The sequence below is a fragment of the Aphis gossypii genome, chromosome X (assembly GCF_020184175.1).
Source record: "Aphis gossypii isolate Hap1 chromosome X, ASM2018417v2, whole genome shotgun sequence".
Taxonomy (NCBI): domain Eukaryota; kingdom Metazoa; phylum Arthropoda; class Insecta; order Hemiptera; family Aphididae; genus Aphis; species Aphis gossypii.
Window position 1 is genome coordinate 39,839,731 of NC_065533.1, and position 15,901 is coordinate 39,855,631.

Below are 15,901 nucleotides of genomic sequence, written 5' to 3' on the forward strand. Positions count from 1 at the left end.
ATGTTAATGTCAGTGGTATCCGTATATAGTTAAATTTTCAAAAAATTTTGACTTTTTTTGAGTTATTTATAGACCACTGAAATTTTCGATTTTTTTGAGAATTTTTTTTTAAAGTGTCGATAAAAAATTTTTGGATGACCAAAAAGTTTTGAAAATTTAATACAGGGTTCCTTATGAGTTGTTTTTATTGTAGCTAAAAAAAATTAAAAATCGTTAGTCACAATTTTTTTTTATAAGAGTTTATAGTTCAAATTTTTACGAAATCTGTCGAAAACGCGAAAATTTGCAAGTAATTTTGAAGTTGAAAAATCATAAAATTTTTTTCTTTTATAACTAAGTTTTGAAAATTTGGTACAAGGTTCTCCATACATTTTTCTTCAAATATCTGTAAAAAAAACTCTACCGGATTCAGACAAAAAATTTTTATGAGTGTTTGAAATTTAAATTTTTACAAAACCGCGTTAAATAACGGTTTAGCCTCAAACGATTTTTGATATTTGTTATAATTCAAAAAGTATAAGTCGTAGATACTTGAAAATTTTACCAGTTATTAAGATTCTCGTTTTCTTTACGTGATTTAATTTTCAAAATATTTTGACTTATTTTGAGCTATTTATAGACAACTGATATTTTCAATTTTTCTGAAAATTGTTTTTTTATGTGTCGATAAAATCTTTTTGGCCCTATCAAAATACTTGAAAATTTAATGCAAAGTTCCTCATAAGTTATTATTATAGTGATTAAAAATTTATAAGAATACATAGGCACAATTTTTTTTTATTAGCATTTGAAGTTCAAATTTTGACGAAAATTCGTTAAAATTATGAATATTTGCAAATTATTTTGTAGGTATAATTCAAAAAAATGTTTGTATAGGTAGCTAAGAGTTGAAAATTTAATACAAGATTTTTCATAAGTTTAGCTTACAATAATTATAAAAGAACTTAAATTTTGGTGTATTCAGGCCATTAAAACATAAACCACCTTTTTCACCAACAACTGGAAATTATATCCTAGGCTGACAAATCATCTTCGTTCAGAATCGTTTTTCGTATACAATGATAACTATCATTGGATTCAAATTTAACACTCCTATAATATATAATAATGATCCATACGGCACCTAATGTACAGCAGAGCGGTACTCACCTGCCCGCTTTTTATATATGCGCTTGAAGTTCCAGTTTGGACAAATTTTTCTAAATTTATAAACTATTTTGTATTTTTTTTTCCTTATAATATAATCAATATGTTTCGATAATGTTTGAAAATGTGATTCAGTGTTATAATATAAATTCGTACAAGAACAATAAATTTAGTTATTTTGTTGTAATTCAAATGGTTTTTTTTTTTTATAGTTTTTTATACTTTCGTTATTATATTTTATATACATAATTAAATGTTCTAAATATGTAGATTAATTCTATTTATACTATAATATGTAATAACGCAAAAATAAAATAAAAGAAATAAAATATAAAAATATAAATATTAGGTTATTATTGTATGTGATAGGGAATATTGGTTATTATGTATGGTTATTTAGCTTACGAGCTTACCAGTTATTTAGATTGGCATTTTCTTTACATGATTTTATTTTCAAAATATTTTGAGTTTTTTTGAGCTATTTATAGACAACTGAAATTTTCAATTTTTCTGAAAAATTTTTTTTGAAGTGTCGATAAAATTTTTTTGGCCCTATCAAAATACTTGAAAATTTTATACAAAATTCCTCATATGTTATTTTTATAGTGATTAAAAAAATATAAGAATACATAGGCACAATTTTTTTTTTATTAGCATTTGAAGTTGAAATTTTGATGAAAATTCGTCAAAATTATGAATATTTGCAAATTATTTTGTAAGTATAATTCATAAAAATGTTTGTATAAGTAGCTAAGAATTGAAAATTTAATACAAGATTTTTCATAAGTTTAGCTTACAATAATTATAAAAGAACTTAAATTTTGGTGTATTCAGGCCATTAAAACATAAACCACCTTTTTCACCAACAACTGGAAATTATATCCTAGGCTGACAAATCATCTTCGTTCAGAATCGTTTTTCGTATACAATGATAACTATCATTGGATTCAAATTTAACACTCCTATAATATATAATAATGATCCATACGGCACCTAATGTACAGCAGAGCGGTACTCACCTGCCCGCTTTTTATATATGCGCTTGAAGTTCCAGTTTGGACAAATTTTTCTAAATTTATAAACTATTTTGTATTTTTTTTTCCTTATAATATAATCAATATGTTTCGATAATGTTTGAAAATGTGATTCAGTGTTATAATATAAATTCGTACAAGAACAATAAATTTAGTTATTTTGTTGTAATTCAAATGGTTTTTTTTTTTATAGTTTTTTATACTTTCGTTATTATATTTTATATACATAATTAAATGTTCTAAATATGTAGATTAATTCTATTTATACTATAATATGTAATAACGCAAAAATAAAATAAAAGAAATAAAATATAAAAATATAAATATTAGGTTATTATTGTATGTGATAGGGAATATTGGTTATTATGTATGGTTATTTAGCTTACGAGCTTACCAGTTATTTAGATTGGCATTTTCTTTACATGATTTTATTTTCAAAATATTTTGAGTTTTTTTGAGCTATTTATAGACAACTGAAATTTTCAATTTTTCTGAAAAATTTTTTTTGAAGTGTCGATAAAATTTTTTTGGCCCTATCAAAATACTTGAAAATTTTATACAAAATTCCTCATATGTTATTTTTATAGTGATTAAAAAAATATAAGAATACATAGGCACAATTTTTTTTTTTATTAGCATTTGAAGTTGAAATTTTGATGAAAATTCGTCAAAATTATGAATATTTGCAAATTATTTTGTAAGTATAATTCATAAAAATGTTTGTATAAGTAGCTAAGAATTGAAAATTTAATACAAGATTTTTCATAAGTTTAGCTTACAATAATTATAAAAGAACTTAAATTTTGGTGTATTCAGGCCATAAACATAAACCACCTTTTTCACCAACCATTGGAAATTATATCCTAGGCTGACAAATTATCTTCGTTCAGAATCGTTTTTCGTATACAATGATACCTATCATTGCATTCAAATTTAACTTACCCTAGTCCGAGGTCAACCCCACCCCCTAATGTACAGCAGAACGGTACCCACTTGCCCGCTTTTTTTTACATGCATAAACACATTTATAATAATATCTATTGACATATATTATTATAATTTATAAACATTTTTATTCATATGGTGTTTGTTGTCAAGTAACGAGTATTGCTTACAATCAGTGTTGTATACAATATTATTTTAATATTTTATACAATTTATTAATCTATTTTTCATACTAATTATGGCTAATAAACTAAAACCCCAACACATTTTCGAATTGCTGGATGGTTTCATATGAAATTTATATTTATATGAAATTTTATAGTAATGGCTACCAATGTAGGTACCTTCCAAGGTACAACCTTATAAGTTACCAAATTGTCCTATCCTCATGAAATTTGGTATTCATTATCTAATAAGTGTATCCATAATATTCGTGAAAACAAAACAATTTTTTTTTTTTTTGTTAGAAATTAATGCGGCAGTGAAAGAGTTTTAACTAGTATATAGTTAATTAAACTATCTTAGTAGTTTATGAGTTAAACTAAAAACAGATATATCATAATAAATCAATTTAATCCCACTATTATTTATTTCAAAACATTCAAAAAGCTTATAATGATTTATGACTGTTGATTTATCACGTGTTAATGTTGTATAAAATATAACACCAACTAGATAGAGTAAGCACAAAACACTTATATGATATTGTTTTAAATGTATAAAAATTTTACCAAATATATTTATGTTTAGAAGTTCAATTCAAAGATTCACTTTTATTTTTCTTGCGATATCAATTTCTCTTGAAATGACAATAACTGTCAGTACTCTCCGATATCTTATTAAAAAATAATTAATAATTGGTAATTGTCAGTCTTGTTTTTTTTTTCAAAAAAAAAAGTAATAAAGAGATACAACACCATCTTTCCTCAAGTACCCATTCTTCCATAATTATTTATTTTTTCAATAATATAAATAATTGTTGGTCTTCTGTTTTACTTTACTGTGATAGCCTAATATAGTCGAAAATATAATATAATACAAATATAAATCCAAATTAAGTAAATGACATGTATTATTTTAAATTGAAATCTATAGGTAGGTAGATTAGTTGTTATTACAAGACTTTAATCTCATAACTTTTCCTCGTATACCTACTATCATACCTATTCATCAAATAAACTGTGTTCACGTTTTGACTTCTTAAATAATCTATTTGAAGGTGATCTAAAAAACTCTAGAACATAAAAATTAAATTTAATGAACTTGAAAAATAATATAACTTTAAAAATTTACTTTTCTTTTTCTTAACCACTTTGGCTTGAATTCCATGTATTATGTTATATAAAGTACACACTAATACTTTACTGCGTTCATCGTTAGCGATCTTAGAATCTTCAATTAAAGCTATTGCTATATTTAAAGTTTCGATTGCACTGAAGTATTCACCGTTAGTAGCATTAGTTATAGCTCGTGCTATAGCAGAACTTGACACAATTCTATTCCTGTTAATTATGGAATTTATTTCTGCTTCTGTCATTTTTATTTCATTTATCGTGCGAGATCCATAAGAATTCTTATAGGAATGATGATAATCTTTATATGAATAGCTTTGAGAATATGTTAGAGGTGTGCTGATTTGATTGAATATCATAGGATTAACTGGTACTTGACAATGATAGCTTTGATTCGTTTGACCTGAACAGAATATTACAAAAAAAAAAAAATGATTTTATTTGGATTTCAGTTTTTAATACATTTATAATAAAATATTTTACAATAATACAAAAATACATTATTTTGAGTCACGAGGTTTAAGAATGAATTTAAGAAATATAACGAACAGTGTCACTCACTAAGTGAATTCCCAACTCCTATTTGATATTTTTCTGGTGTGACCTATAAAAATATTATAAAGAACTTTTAAACGATAAAATAGATTGTTAAAAATATTTTATAATATAAAATATTTACTAGTGATTTATCCGTATTTTGTTGATATGATATGTTCTGTTGATTTTCATAACCTGTGATTTTTGGATACTGTTTATGGTTTTTTTTATATCCAGACATCGGTGGCATTTCAATATGATAAGGCTTACTTACTGATGGATTTTTTAATGACTTTTTGCTTGGAATTCTAGACATATCTGTCATAGAAGATGTGTTTTGATGAGCTGATGGAAGAGAAAGCCGAGCTTCAGATTTTGATTCAAACTAAAAAAATAATTATTATAATATATTTGTATATTATATTAATGGAATAATAATTTGTTTATGTATATAAATTATTACCATAAAATATGCGCTTGAAGATGGAAATGTAACAATAGGATTTCGTCCATGGATAAATTCATTTGGTAATTTCTTCAAAATTTGATTTAAACTCTGCTCTGATTCTAATGTAACAACACAAAAACCTTTTGATTGGCCATTTTCTCGATTTTCAAAAAATTGAATATCAATGATATTATGCACTCCAACGTTAGTTATAGCGTCCATTATATCTTGATCTGTTGTCCACTATAAAAACACATAGGTATGCTATTTAACATCTTTAAATAAATTGGCATAATAAAGAACATGGCTTGAAATGTTAAGTAACTAAACATAAAACTATTTAACTATATATTTAATTTACCCAGGATCACAATACAATTAATGTCAGCACTATCTTGGTGAAACTTCTGGTTCCAATAAAGAACCAAACTCTACGAAGTATAATATTTAATCATACACTGGCCAAATAATCAAAAAAACAGGAAAAAAGAAATCGTCACCAATCAACTTTGAATAAGTCATACTAGACCCACCAACAGATACCTCATGTCCCAAGAGGAACCTTCCATAATAGGCACCAATTAAACACATCATGATGACTGAGAGCTATACATGTCGTAAAGCAAAGGTCCGCAACTAACTAATAATATATTCAAAAGCCTCGGTCCTCGGAACAAACCTGCCCGCTTCCAACATTATCTCTTTTCTTCAGTAAACTGAATTGGACAAGATAACATAATATGTACTGAATATATAAACTTATTTTATAACCTTAACATTATTACTATTTAATATTTACTACATAGCCAATTGTATAATAATTAATGGCAAAAAAATTATATTAGCCTATTAGCGCTAATGGCCACGATGTGATAATTATTTACAATAACAATAAAAAAATTTACCCAAGTCAAATTACCAATAAACAATTGGTGTAAACTGGAATAATTGGTCTTATTTATCATGTCACCATCATCTGTCTGTAAATCATCGTTGGAACCAAATTTGGACTCGTCATTAATACTCTTATTAAGGGTGATATCTAAGTCGTCCTATAAACATAAACAATAAGATATTAGTGTGGTGGGAATTCTAGAAAATAAGCCTATATTGAGTGAATATTAACTTAAATTTAAAATAATGTGTAGGCTTATACGTAAATATGGCAAAGTCCGTTAAGAGATAGGCTCGAGATTGAGTTTGGAGGGACAAGTAGCTTACAAAAACATCATCGTATTGAGATTACGTAGATCACGTTCATAGGACGATGTTCATTGGTACTCTAGCCAATAAGTTTTCTAACTACCTAGTTGCACAATTTATTATTTATAGACGATGATAATGTAGTAGGTATACTGTATAATATAACCAATATTATTATATAGGTATATATTATTTTCAACATAGAGAAAAAAATAGTCAAATAAATAAGTAGACCTTCAGAAGAGTATAAATATGAAGTACTTACAATATGGGCACCGTGACTAACCTATAGTAAAATGTGAGAAAGACCATCCAAGGCATATGTCTACTATGAACCGAAACTGTTAAGTATTTTTAACGCAATATTTACTTCATACCTAGATATTAATTAGGTAGGTAAGGTACCTTTTTGTAATAGGGTTTCGATCGATTCCAGTTTCGGGCGTACCGGTCCTGGTCCATGTCGATTTCACTCTTCATTAATGTGTTACCAAACAGTGATGGTGAATCAGGTCTGAGGAGTGGACACGACTACGGGCAAAACCTCGAGATATTGAATCGATCCTTAATCGCACCTTCGTGGGGCAACAGATAAATTTGTACCTGACGAAGATTATTGGTAGTGATTAATCTCTATCACGATTTGGTTTGGTACAGAAAAATGCGTTATGTGTTACAGCTTACGACACAGGTAACGTCAAAACGGTGTCATACTGTGCAGTGATCTTGCGATGTAGCAATTTACGATACAAAAATCGCTTTGTATTCATAAAGTCGAATCGGATTCTAAAATAATATTATTACTGCGAATTATTCATTTGTAACGTTTTCTTCGTGTTTATAAAATAACAATAACATGACTACACTATTTATAATTATTTATAGTTGGTAACTATTTGTTTTTATTATTTATCAACCAGTACCGTATTTTATAATATTTTGTATAAACTAAAGTTAAATTATACTTAATTTTAGAGTATATGGCTTTTTACGTTTACATATTTTTGTGTAATGTAGGTATATAATATATAGACATCTTAAGATGTACATGGATATGTTTTAAAATACCAAATAAATTAACTTGTGAATGGGATATGCACAATTGACCTTTAAATCAAGCATCCCTCTAGTGGATTCAGTGGGTTCAACATGAAACAACTTGGAATGGACCGTTTTAGGTATAAAACTAATATAAGAGTAAAAATTTACTTACCGACTAAATTATATTATTTATATAAATAAATAATCTATAAATTATAATATATTAGTATACCGCAATGAACAATAGACTTAAATTACTATTATCAACAAATGTTGTATTATTATTTTTGTTCAATATTTATTATTTTGACTCGGTTGGATAGAGTGCAATCATATGGTTTAAGTCTAAGGGAGTGGCTACAGTCCTTACTAATACTGTTATTATAACATAACCCTTGATGAGGTGGAGGGGTCCACCACATATAGTATAATATCACAACAAAAACCATTCGTAAACTACGTATGTGAAAATGGCTAAGTAAAAAAAAATATTAAATCTTTAAGCACTATAAAGATGTGGTATAATGAATAAATACTAAGTGTAGGTATTGAATTTAAGTAAACTTATCTTGCATAGGCATCCGCAGAAATTTTTTTAGGATGGGGCAATGTTAGGATTTGTTATATAATAAATAATAATTTATTTGTAAACATTCAATTTAAAACATATTTTTGAAAAGCCAGGGGGGCAAATGTCCCAGCTTGCCCCCCTTTACGGGCGCCTATGTTATCTTGTTTCAATAATTTATTTACTTGGCGAGGAATTATTTAGAATAGTATATAAATATAAATATAAATATTTTTTAAATAATAATAATTATAGTAAGTTATATTTTAATAGTTCTTCGCCATTTAATTATTTTGTTCGTTACACTTTGTTTCTTTTAAGAAATAATTCCTCATCACGTAAATAAATTATTGAAACAAAATAAGTTTTCTTGAATGCAATAAACTTACTTAGCATATTTTATTCATGATATCACATATTTATAGTGCTTAAAGATTTAATATTTTTTTTACTTAGCCATTTTTATACGTAGTTTACGAAGGGTTTTTGTTGTGATGTCAATAATTTTTATCAAAAATGCAAATGCAAATAATAATAATTATAATATTAATGATAATATTTTTTTGTTATTATTTATGGCAACGACGACGCTAGAAAAACGGCTGCTGTACCCGTACGCACTTTATCATTTATATCTTAATTTCTAAACGTACGATTTTGATGATGTTTACAAAAGCACGTTGTACACAATATTTCTGATGTTTTGGAGTTTACTACGAGTTAATTGATATAATAGAAAATTAGTTATCGTATAACAAATTTGTCTGTATTTTACACAGTTTAAATGGACAATAATCGTCTTATTGCCAATAATTGTCAAGAATTATTCTTGCTTCTGTATACCTACTATCTCGTACACATACCATCGTGGTGTTATTATTTTGTTTTTATTAAAAAAGAAATAAAAAATAAATTTTTTTTTATTTATTTTTTTTTTTTTTATTATTTTTTTTTTGTTTTTTTACTTAGCTCGTGTGACGAAAAAGAAAAAAAAATGTATTTGTCTTAAAATTATGTATGTTGTTATCGTAAACCTAGTCAATCATAGATATTGTCCACTTTAAGGGTCCATCATAATTCATCTTAACTATATAGGTTTTTTTTACTTACATGAATAACTAACATAGATTTTTTTACCTATATTCTATATAATATACCTAGCCAGGGGGGTCATCGAATCCAGACCTCCCCCCAAGAGGACATTATAGGTACCCATAAGTGTTGTTTCTGTTTTACTAACCTACATCATAGCAAACTTGTGTTCAGCTCCAAACACTTTTTGTGATATTAGCTTTAATATTAGAGTAAATTTACATATTATCAAATTTAAAGGTAACAATATTATCTAGGGCATCTCGTAAAATTGTATTGATGTATTAATTTTAAGTAACGAGCACTTTGACATGTATATGTCCTATGGCTGGGGGTCATTCTATTAATTTGTGCGACACCGAGAATGTTACCAGTCGAGACGGTGATTGTTTATACAGCAACTGATTGCTATGTAAAAATAAAAAAAATTACTATATTTACTGTAGGTAAATTTAATTTAGGTACCTACGTCCTACAGTTTAATCCTCTTCTCCTCGTATCTAATACCTACCTAATCGGCATCGACATTCTGATGTCAATTTTATTCAGTAGAAACAAGACATATACATGTACCGATGTATTTGCATATAGTGTAGATATAGGCAATATAGATTTTTAAGTTTTACATAATTATAGGTAGATAACTAAAGGCCGTAACTGAAAAAAAAATGGGGATTCAACATTTTTTTAAGTATACGCGTATACCGCAGTAGTGATACAGCGAGTAGATACTGCGAACAATTGTCAATTTGTACGTTAAAAATATAAAATTTGATTATTATCTTTATTGAAAACATAAGTCGTCATTTTAATATTCAATTTACATAATAGTAAATTATTTAATAATAAAAAAACATTTTTGCTTTTAAAAATTTCGTGGGGGGATCCGGACCGGAGACCCCCTAGTTACGGCCTTGAGGTGACTCACTTAAAATAAAAATATTAATAAAAGCCTACGACACGCCCTAAACAATATTAGTTGTATAATAGATAAATTGACTCTAATGTGAAAACTAACAGCATAATAAAATTGATTCCGTTTAACGAAAATAATATGTGCCATGTCGTGTGTACGCAAGACGGAGATGACACGAGTGGGAGTGCCGTCTTCCTATGCTAAAAGGGCGGTACGTTTGTATTGTTATCTCCGTCTAACGAGTTAGATTTTACGATTAGCCTCGTTGGCTTTAATATCAAGTAAAAAATCGATCTATCGTGAAATTTAACGGTGATAACGTTATCCGTGTTTTCGTGAAGATTTTTTACGATTATTCCGTTTTTAATCGTATTTCGAGCGAAAAACCGCAGTGTTTTGTACACGCAAAACTAGGTAAAAAAAATCGATTTGTTGTAAAAATCCCACCCGTGGTCACGGTGAAAATTCTCACCGTCGAGTTTTATATCAAGGCGAATGGAGTTTTAAACGTGAACCGCACAGCGTAATCGCATAGATTAGCCGTGCACGTTACGACGGAACGCGGAAATAACAAAATAGTATGATTGTGTAACGCCCTCTTAGCAGTCGTGGCTAGTGCCGCTGCGCCGGCGGTAATAATTGATAACAATTGGAGTACAGCGATTGGTGGTTTACAGTACCTATCACTACGCCTTGCATTATCAACCGTTTTTAGCACGAGTTAAGGTTCATAACTAGTTTTTAGTTTGTCGAGTCTTGATAATAAATTAATATCTTATATTCCATTAGTCATTATTCATTAGGTAGTCAATGTCGTATTATAATAGTTAATATTTATACTTTAATTCGTGTTCTTCGCTGGAGTATGAACGGTGTCTATTAATGGAAAACAATTAATCCGAACATCATCGATGGTAAGTAAATATTTAAATTTTTCATTTGGCTGTACCGTCGGCTTCAGCCACAATTAGAGACTAAAGGTGTTAGACCATGGATGTTATACCTACTAAAATCATACCTAATAACCGACGACGAACGGACCGTATTATACGATTTAAGGTGTATGGTGTGACAATCAAAAGTCTGTACAGTGATGTCTATTAGATTCATTTCATTGTGACGATTAAAATGCTCGTTTATCATGAGTTGTAATACCTAACAGTCAACAGATAGGTGACAATTCGAAATTATAACATTAGGTAGGTAATAAAATCCAATGTTTAATTTGCTATGTGTAATTAAACGTTCTAGGTGTATGTTATTCTCTAACTCCCTATAAATGTTGCCCAATTCCATAGTTAACTTCACATTCACGCTACGACCCAATATGTTGAATGGATATCAACGCGAAATGACTGCGTAGATTTTTGTAAATATAATGATTTTTTTATTTTTAATTCTTTTAAAATATGAAATGGCGTGATGACTGTTTTTACAACTAACCTCTAACCTGAATAACTTAAGCAAGTGAGTGATGTTACGATTAGCTTCTAAAGTGCCCAGGTCTGTCGAGCTCTTGTGCCAGTTTCCTTTATTTATGATCGGACCATAAAGATTGGTAGTTAAGCCATGATGACTGTCCTTGGTAAAGTTATTGTTTCAAGTACTCATTTAGTATTCAAAACGATTAATTATCCTTTTAATTGATTTCCAATTTTTTCGTGGGTATGTGTTTTTATGTGTTGACAGCCCTATTATATTTGATACTGGCCTTCAAGTGTATATACTAGTAATTGCTTGATTTTAAAATGGCAAACTTTCGACTCAAGATTTTCCTTGTGACATGTTTTTTCAATATTAATGTCTCATAAGACTTTACTATAGGTATTATCGGTGGCTTAATTATCTAGTCATCATATTTCTCTATATTTGGAGAGTTGTTTTATTTATTATTTACGGCAATTATAACAATCATTACAACTGTTCTTGTACAATATTTTTCAATTCCAACTAGGTATATTCTCACTGTTAAGTATTTCCTACAGGATCATTTCATGAATCAATCCTCAAAAGTGGAAATAGTCAACTCAAACAATAATCATGTGCCTGATGTTCAATTAAATGCACCGTCCAATAACCAATTAGAAGTTTTACCAACGAATCAAATAATACCAAGTGTCCTCGGGCAACAAATGTTTGTTCATCCTACTGTACAAGATTCAAATCAATTATTTCTATATGGATCACAGAATAATCAACAAATGCAACTATTACAATTACCCGTAGTAAGTACTTTCAGTTTTTTGTGTGTTTGTTTGTTTATTTATTTTTTTTTAAATATTGTAAATATTAACCATAATTTATATTGTTAATACATAGTCAGCACAACCACAGTTGATTCAATTACCTGATGGGCAAACATTTATTTATCAACCAATGCAAGTTGGTAACACACAAGTTATTGCTCAGCCACAGCAACCAATACCATTGTGTAGGTTTCATTACACAGATAATTAAGTATATTATGCATGCCTTAGAAAATAACTTTTTTTTAATTATTATAAGTTAAGATTAATTGTTAAGTTGAAAATTCTTTAAAAATATAAATAACCAAAGTTCTCAAAGTTAATTTTTTGTTACCTTGAAATATTAATTTTAATTAGGCACATTGTTATATTTCAGATTCTGTAATGTTTATTTTTCAATTAACTGTAAATAATTTACATTTATAAATCATTAAAAATGTGTAAAATAGAGGCTGGATTGGTGGTATTTTTTGTTTTAGGATTATAAATTTAAGTGGTTCACAATAAATCTTTATTTAATAAAGCAAATGTTCTTTGGTAGGTACTTTTGTATCAACAACTATTCTATTACATGTTCGATTTAATTAAATAATGATAAAACAAATTTAGAATAAACAACTTATGTATCATGAATACTTTAAAATTTATGATTTCATGGTTAGTATTTAATTATTTAATAATGATAAATACTAATATTAATAATTTAATAATTCAAAATGGTTTTTTTTTTTAATCTGATATTTTCTTTGTAGGTTCTTGTAAAGCTATTTTTTTTTTTTACTTTTAAATTATTCAATACCTTATGAAGCGACTAGTCCAATGTGTTTTTTATAGAGTGTATTTGGAATAATAATTTAAATTATTATTTAAGTTAACAGATATTTATATACTAGTGTTAATTGTTGAGATATGTATTACTATACAGCTTATACTAAAATTAGAGCTACAAATAGCGCAGTATATATAACTCTTGATTTGTTGATATTGTTGTTAAAAATTATAATAAAGTTCAATTTTTGAACATATAGAAAAATTGATATATATTTAATTAATAAATTGCTTATCTAAAAGAAAATTTCTAGTTAAACAGGAAATTAATTTTGCTTATTTTTTTATTAAAAAATATTTGTTATTGAAAAATATTTAATATACAGGTGTCAGGCGTGTAGCTAGAAATTTCTAAGGGGGGGGGGTGTTACTACACCTGTAACACCCCCCTGGCTACGCACCTACCAGGTATAATGTTATTGCTTAAGCTTTTGCATTTATGGACAAGAAGAACATTTTTTTTTTATTGTGTTCAAATTCAAAAAAAAAGAAAAGATTATTAAACTAAAGTTAAACTTTTAAGTTTCTGTAACCAGAAAAAATATTTAAATAAATTATACTTTATTTAATAACTTAGTCATATTGAAACGTAACTATTTAAATGGCATTTTTATTATGTAAAAATTAACAATGCACTAATCAGATATAACTTCTTAAAAATAATTAGTTATATTCAAAATGTATTAAACATGAAATACTTAAATCTTCGCTTGTTTCAGCTTGCTTTTATTGTACTTTATAGTTTATGTAAATCACTATACATATTTATGCTTATTGCAATTTTAGTAATTAATATAAATGGAAATATAATGCAGTTGGATAGTACAATAAGTAATGCTCCTCCAATATTAATTGATTCACCAGTCACTACTTCTATTGTAGAGCAAGTTCCTCAACAAAATAGTTTAATGGTATGCCATTATATTTGACCTTGTTTAATTTAAATAATACATTATTAATTTTAAAACTACCAAGTAATAAAACTGATACTATACTATTTAAACAGATACCTTCAACATCAGGGCAACTTGAAGAAGAACCCTTATATGTTAATGCTAAACAGTATAAGAGGATAATGATAAGAAGGCAAGCTAGAGCCAAATTAGAAGCTGAAGGAAGAATACCAAAAAATCGACTAGTATACAATATATTTTATTTAGAATTAAAACCATATTATTAATTGAATATTTAATTTTAGAAATATTTGTATGAATCTCGTCATAGACATGCAATGAATCGAATACGAGGAGATGGAGGTCGTTTTCATTCAGGATCATTGCAGAGAATGAATACGTCAGCCATTGAAGTTAATACAAAAAAAAAAAAAGTACAAAAGTCCAATAATCAAGCAATCTTACTCTCTGGCTGTTAATCCTGTTAATTATACAATTAATAGCATATAAAATGGACAAATACATAACCATCTGATTTATAGTATAAATAGTATAGAATTTTACATATTATTTATTAAATTAAATTAAAATGTTGGACAACTATTTTTTTAAATAAGTATTGAGAATGTTTTAAGAGTAAAATTGTTTTAAATTAATTTATAATCAAAAAATTATTGAAGTTTTTACTACAAGTTTTTAGCTTCCTTAATAGTAAGTTAATTCAATTTTTATTTTTAAATTGTTACAAGTATAATAACATTGGTTTTAAATATAAACTATAAGTAGAGCGTGGATCTCTACTATAAGTAAAGAGTAAACCTAACCTTGCATGTTTTTTTTGATTTTTACATTTTTGGATTTTTGTCAGTAATCTTTAATTATCTTTAATAGTTTGAAATTACTGGCAACATTTTTGCTTGCATATTTAATGGTTATTGCATAGTTTTATGAAATTTGAAATGTATTGCATAATGAAACAAAATTTAAAAAAATTCAAGGTATTCCTGGGTTAAAGAGGCACTAGTTCAAATAAACTACATGATCTTTCCATTAAAATTATATGATAAATTAATATAGTACTATCAGGCAAAAACGTTCAACTTAATGATATTTATTAAGACCCAATAATACTCAGTTGCTTTGCTCCAAGTATGCCCCAATTGAATAATTGACATCGAAGATCATTCTTAATATTTAAAAATATGTTAATATATAAATGTCACAACTTCACTGGAGAAAAACTGGAAATGTACTAACTACTAATATGGTTATTCATTTTATTAATAAATAAAATGTAAAAGTATATTGATTTATTATACCTTTTTTATAATATTTAAATATAAGTTATAATATTAATGTTTTTAATATTGTAAAAATTTGTGATGAAAATAATTGAAATTTTGTTAAACATTTTCTGCGTATTTGTGTATTTTTACGATTTTGACTGCATAATAGTATCAGTATTAGTGTACTGATATTTTTAAATCGATGAAAATCCGCGCTCTGACTAAGCAATAATTTTGTGTACTTATATTGTTGTAATACTAATTTTTAAATGTAATAACTTGAGTACAAAATATTGAATTATGAAAACATTTAATAATGTGTAAGAAATCTTTATTGATAAAATATGTTTGTTAATTGATGCATTTGATAATTAAATATGTATATCTTTAAATTTTACTTAAAAAAATAAGACTAACTCATGAAGA

General features: G+C 27.0%; 2 protein-coding genes across 6 annotated transcripts; one reads left to right on the top strand and one right to left on the bottom strand.

The window, feature by feature from the left end:
• Positions 1-3,679: 3,679 nt before the first annotated feature.
• Positions 3,680-7,460, bottom strand: LOC114127553 (cleavage and polyadenylation specificity factor subunit 6-like). 4 transcript variants are annotated; one of them, XR_007606307.1, is made up of 10 exons: positions 7,290-7,460; positions 7,011-7,208; positions 6,308-6,454; positions 5,418-5,645; positions 5,097-5,339; positions 4,979-5,021; positions 4,419-4,820; positions 4,289-4,359; positions 4,043-4,135; positions 3,680-3,960 (listed from the first exon to the last, which is right to left on the bottom strand). XR_007606307.1 is itself a non-coding variant. In XM_050207912.1 (9 exons), exons 2-8 carry the CDS (start codon positions 7,083-7,085, stop codon positions 4,289-4,291), a joined length of 1,209 nt encoding a protein of 402 aa, XP_050063869.1. In that variant the 5' UTR covers positions 7,086-7,208; positions 7,290-7,460; the 3' UTR covers positions 3,680-4,135. The 4 variants fall into 4 exon arrangements, 3 of the variants coding, with proteins under 3 accessions (XP_050063869.1, XP_050063870.1, XP_027847624.2); XM_050207912.1 differs by having other exon boundaries at positions 3,680-4,135; XM_050207913.1 differs by lacking the exons at positions 3,680-3,960; positions 4,043-4,135 and having other exon boundaries at positions 4,180-4,359; positions 7,320-7,460.
• Positions 7,461-10,822: 3,362 nt separating this feature from the next.
• Positions 10,823-15,901, top strand: LOC114127534 (nuclear transcription factor Y subunit alpha-like). Of its 2 annotated transcripts, XM_027991797.2 has the most exons (7): positions 10,823-10,948; positions 11,012-11,136; positions 12,208-12,447; positions 12,542-12,653; positions 14,083-14,207; positions 14,303-14,434; positions 14,495-15,901. In XM_027991797.2, exons 2-7 carry the CDS (start codon positions 11,134-11,136, stop codon positions 14,666-14,668), a joined length of 786 nt encoding a protein of 261 aa, XP_027847598.1. In that variant the 5' UTR covers positions 10,823-10,948; positions 11,012-11,133; the 3' UTR covers positions 14,669-15,901. The 2 variants fall into 2 exon arrangements, with proteins under 2 accessions (XP_027847598.1, XP_050063676.1); XM_050207719.1 differs by lacking the exon at positions 10,823-10,948 and having other exon boundaries at positions 10,956-11,136; positions 12,177-12,447.

What these genes read in the sequence shown, in the direction of transcription:
- LOC114127534 (XM_027991797.2), top strand. An exon ending in ACAGCAACCAATACCATTGT is followed by an intron (nt 12,654 to 14,082) that starts GTAGGTTTCATT and finishes TTGCAATTTTAG; the next exon opens with TAATTAATATAAATGGAAAT. An exon ending in GAATACCAAAAAATCGACTA is followed by an intron (nt 14,435 to 14,494) that starts GTATACAATATA and finishes ATTTAATTTTAG; the next exon opens with AAATATTTGTATGAATCTCG.
- LOC114127553 (XM_050207912.1), bottom strand. Translation starts at nt 7,085, where the DNA reads ATGAAGAGTGAAATCGACATGGACCAGGACCGGTACGCCCGAAACTGG. An exon ending in CGAAACCCTATTACAAAAAG is followed by an intron (nt 6,455 to 7,010) that starts GTACCTTACCTA and finishes TTATGTTTATAG; the next exon opens with GACGACTTAGATATCACCCT. An exon ending in CTTCAAGCGCATATTTTATG is followed by an intron (nt 5,340 to 5,417) that starts GTAATAATTTAT and finishes TTATTTTTTTAG; the next exon opens with TTTGAATCAAAATCTGAAGC.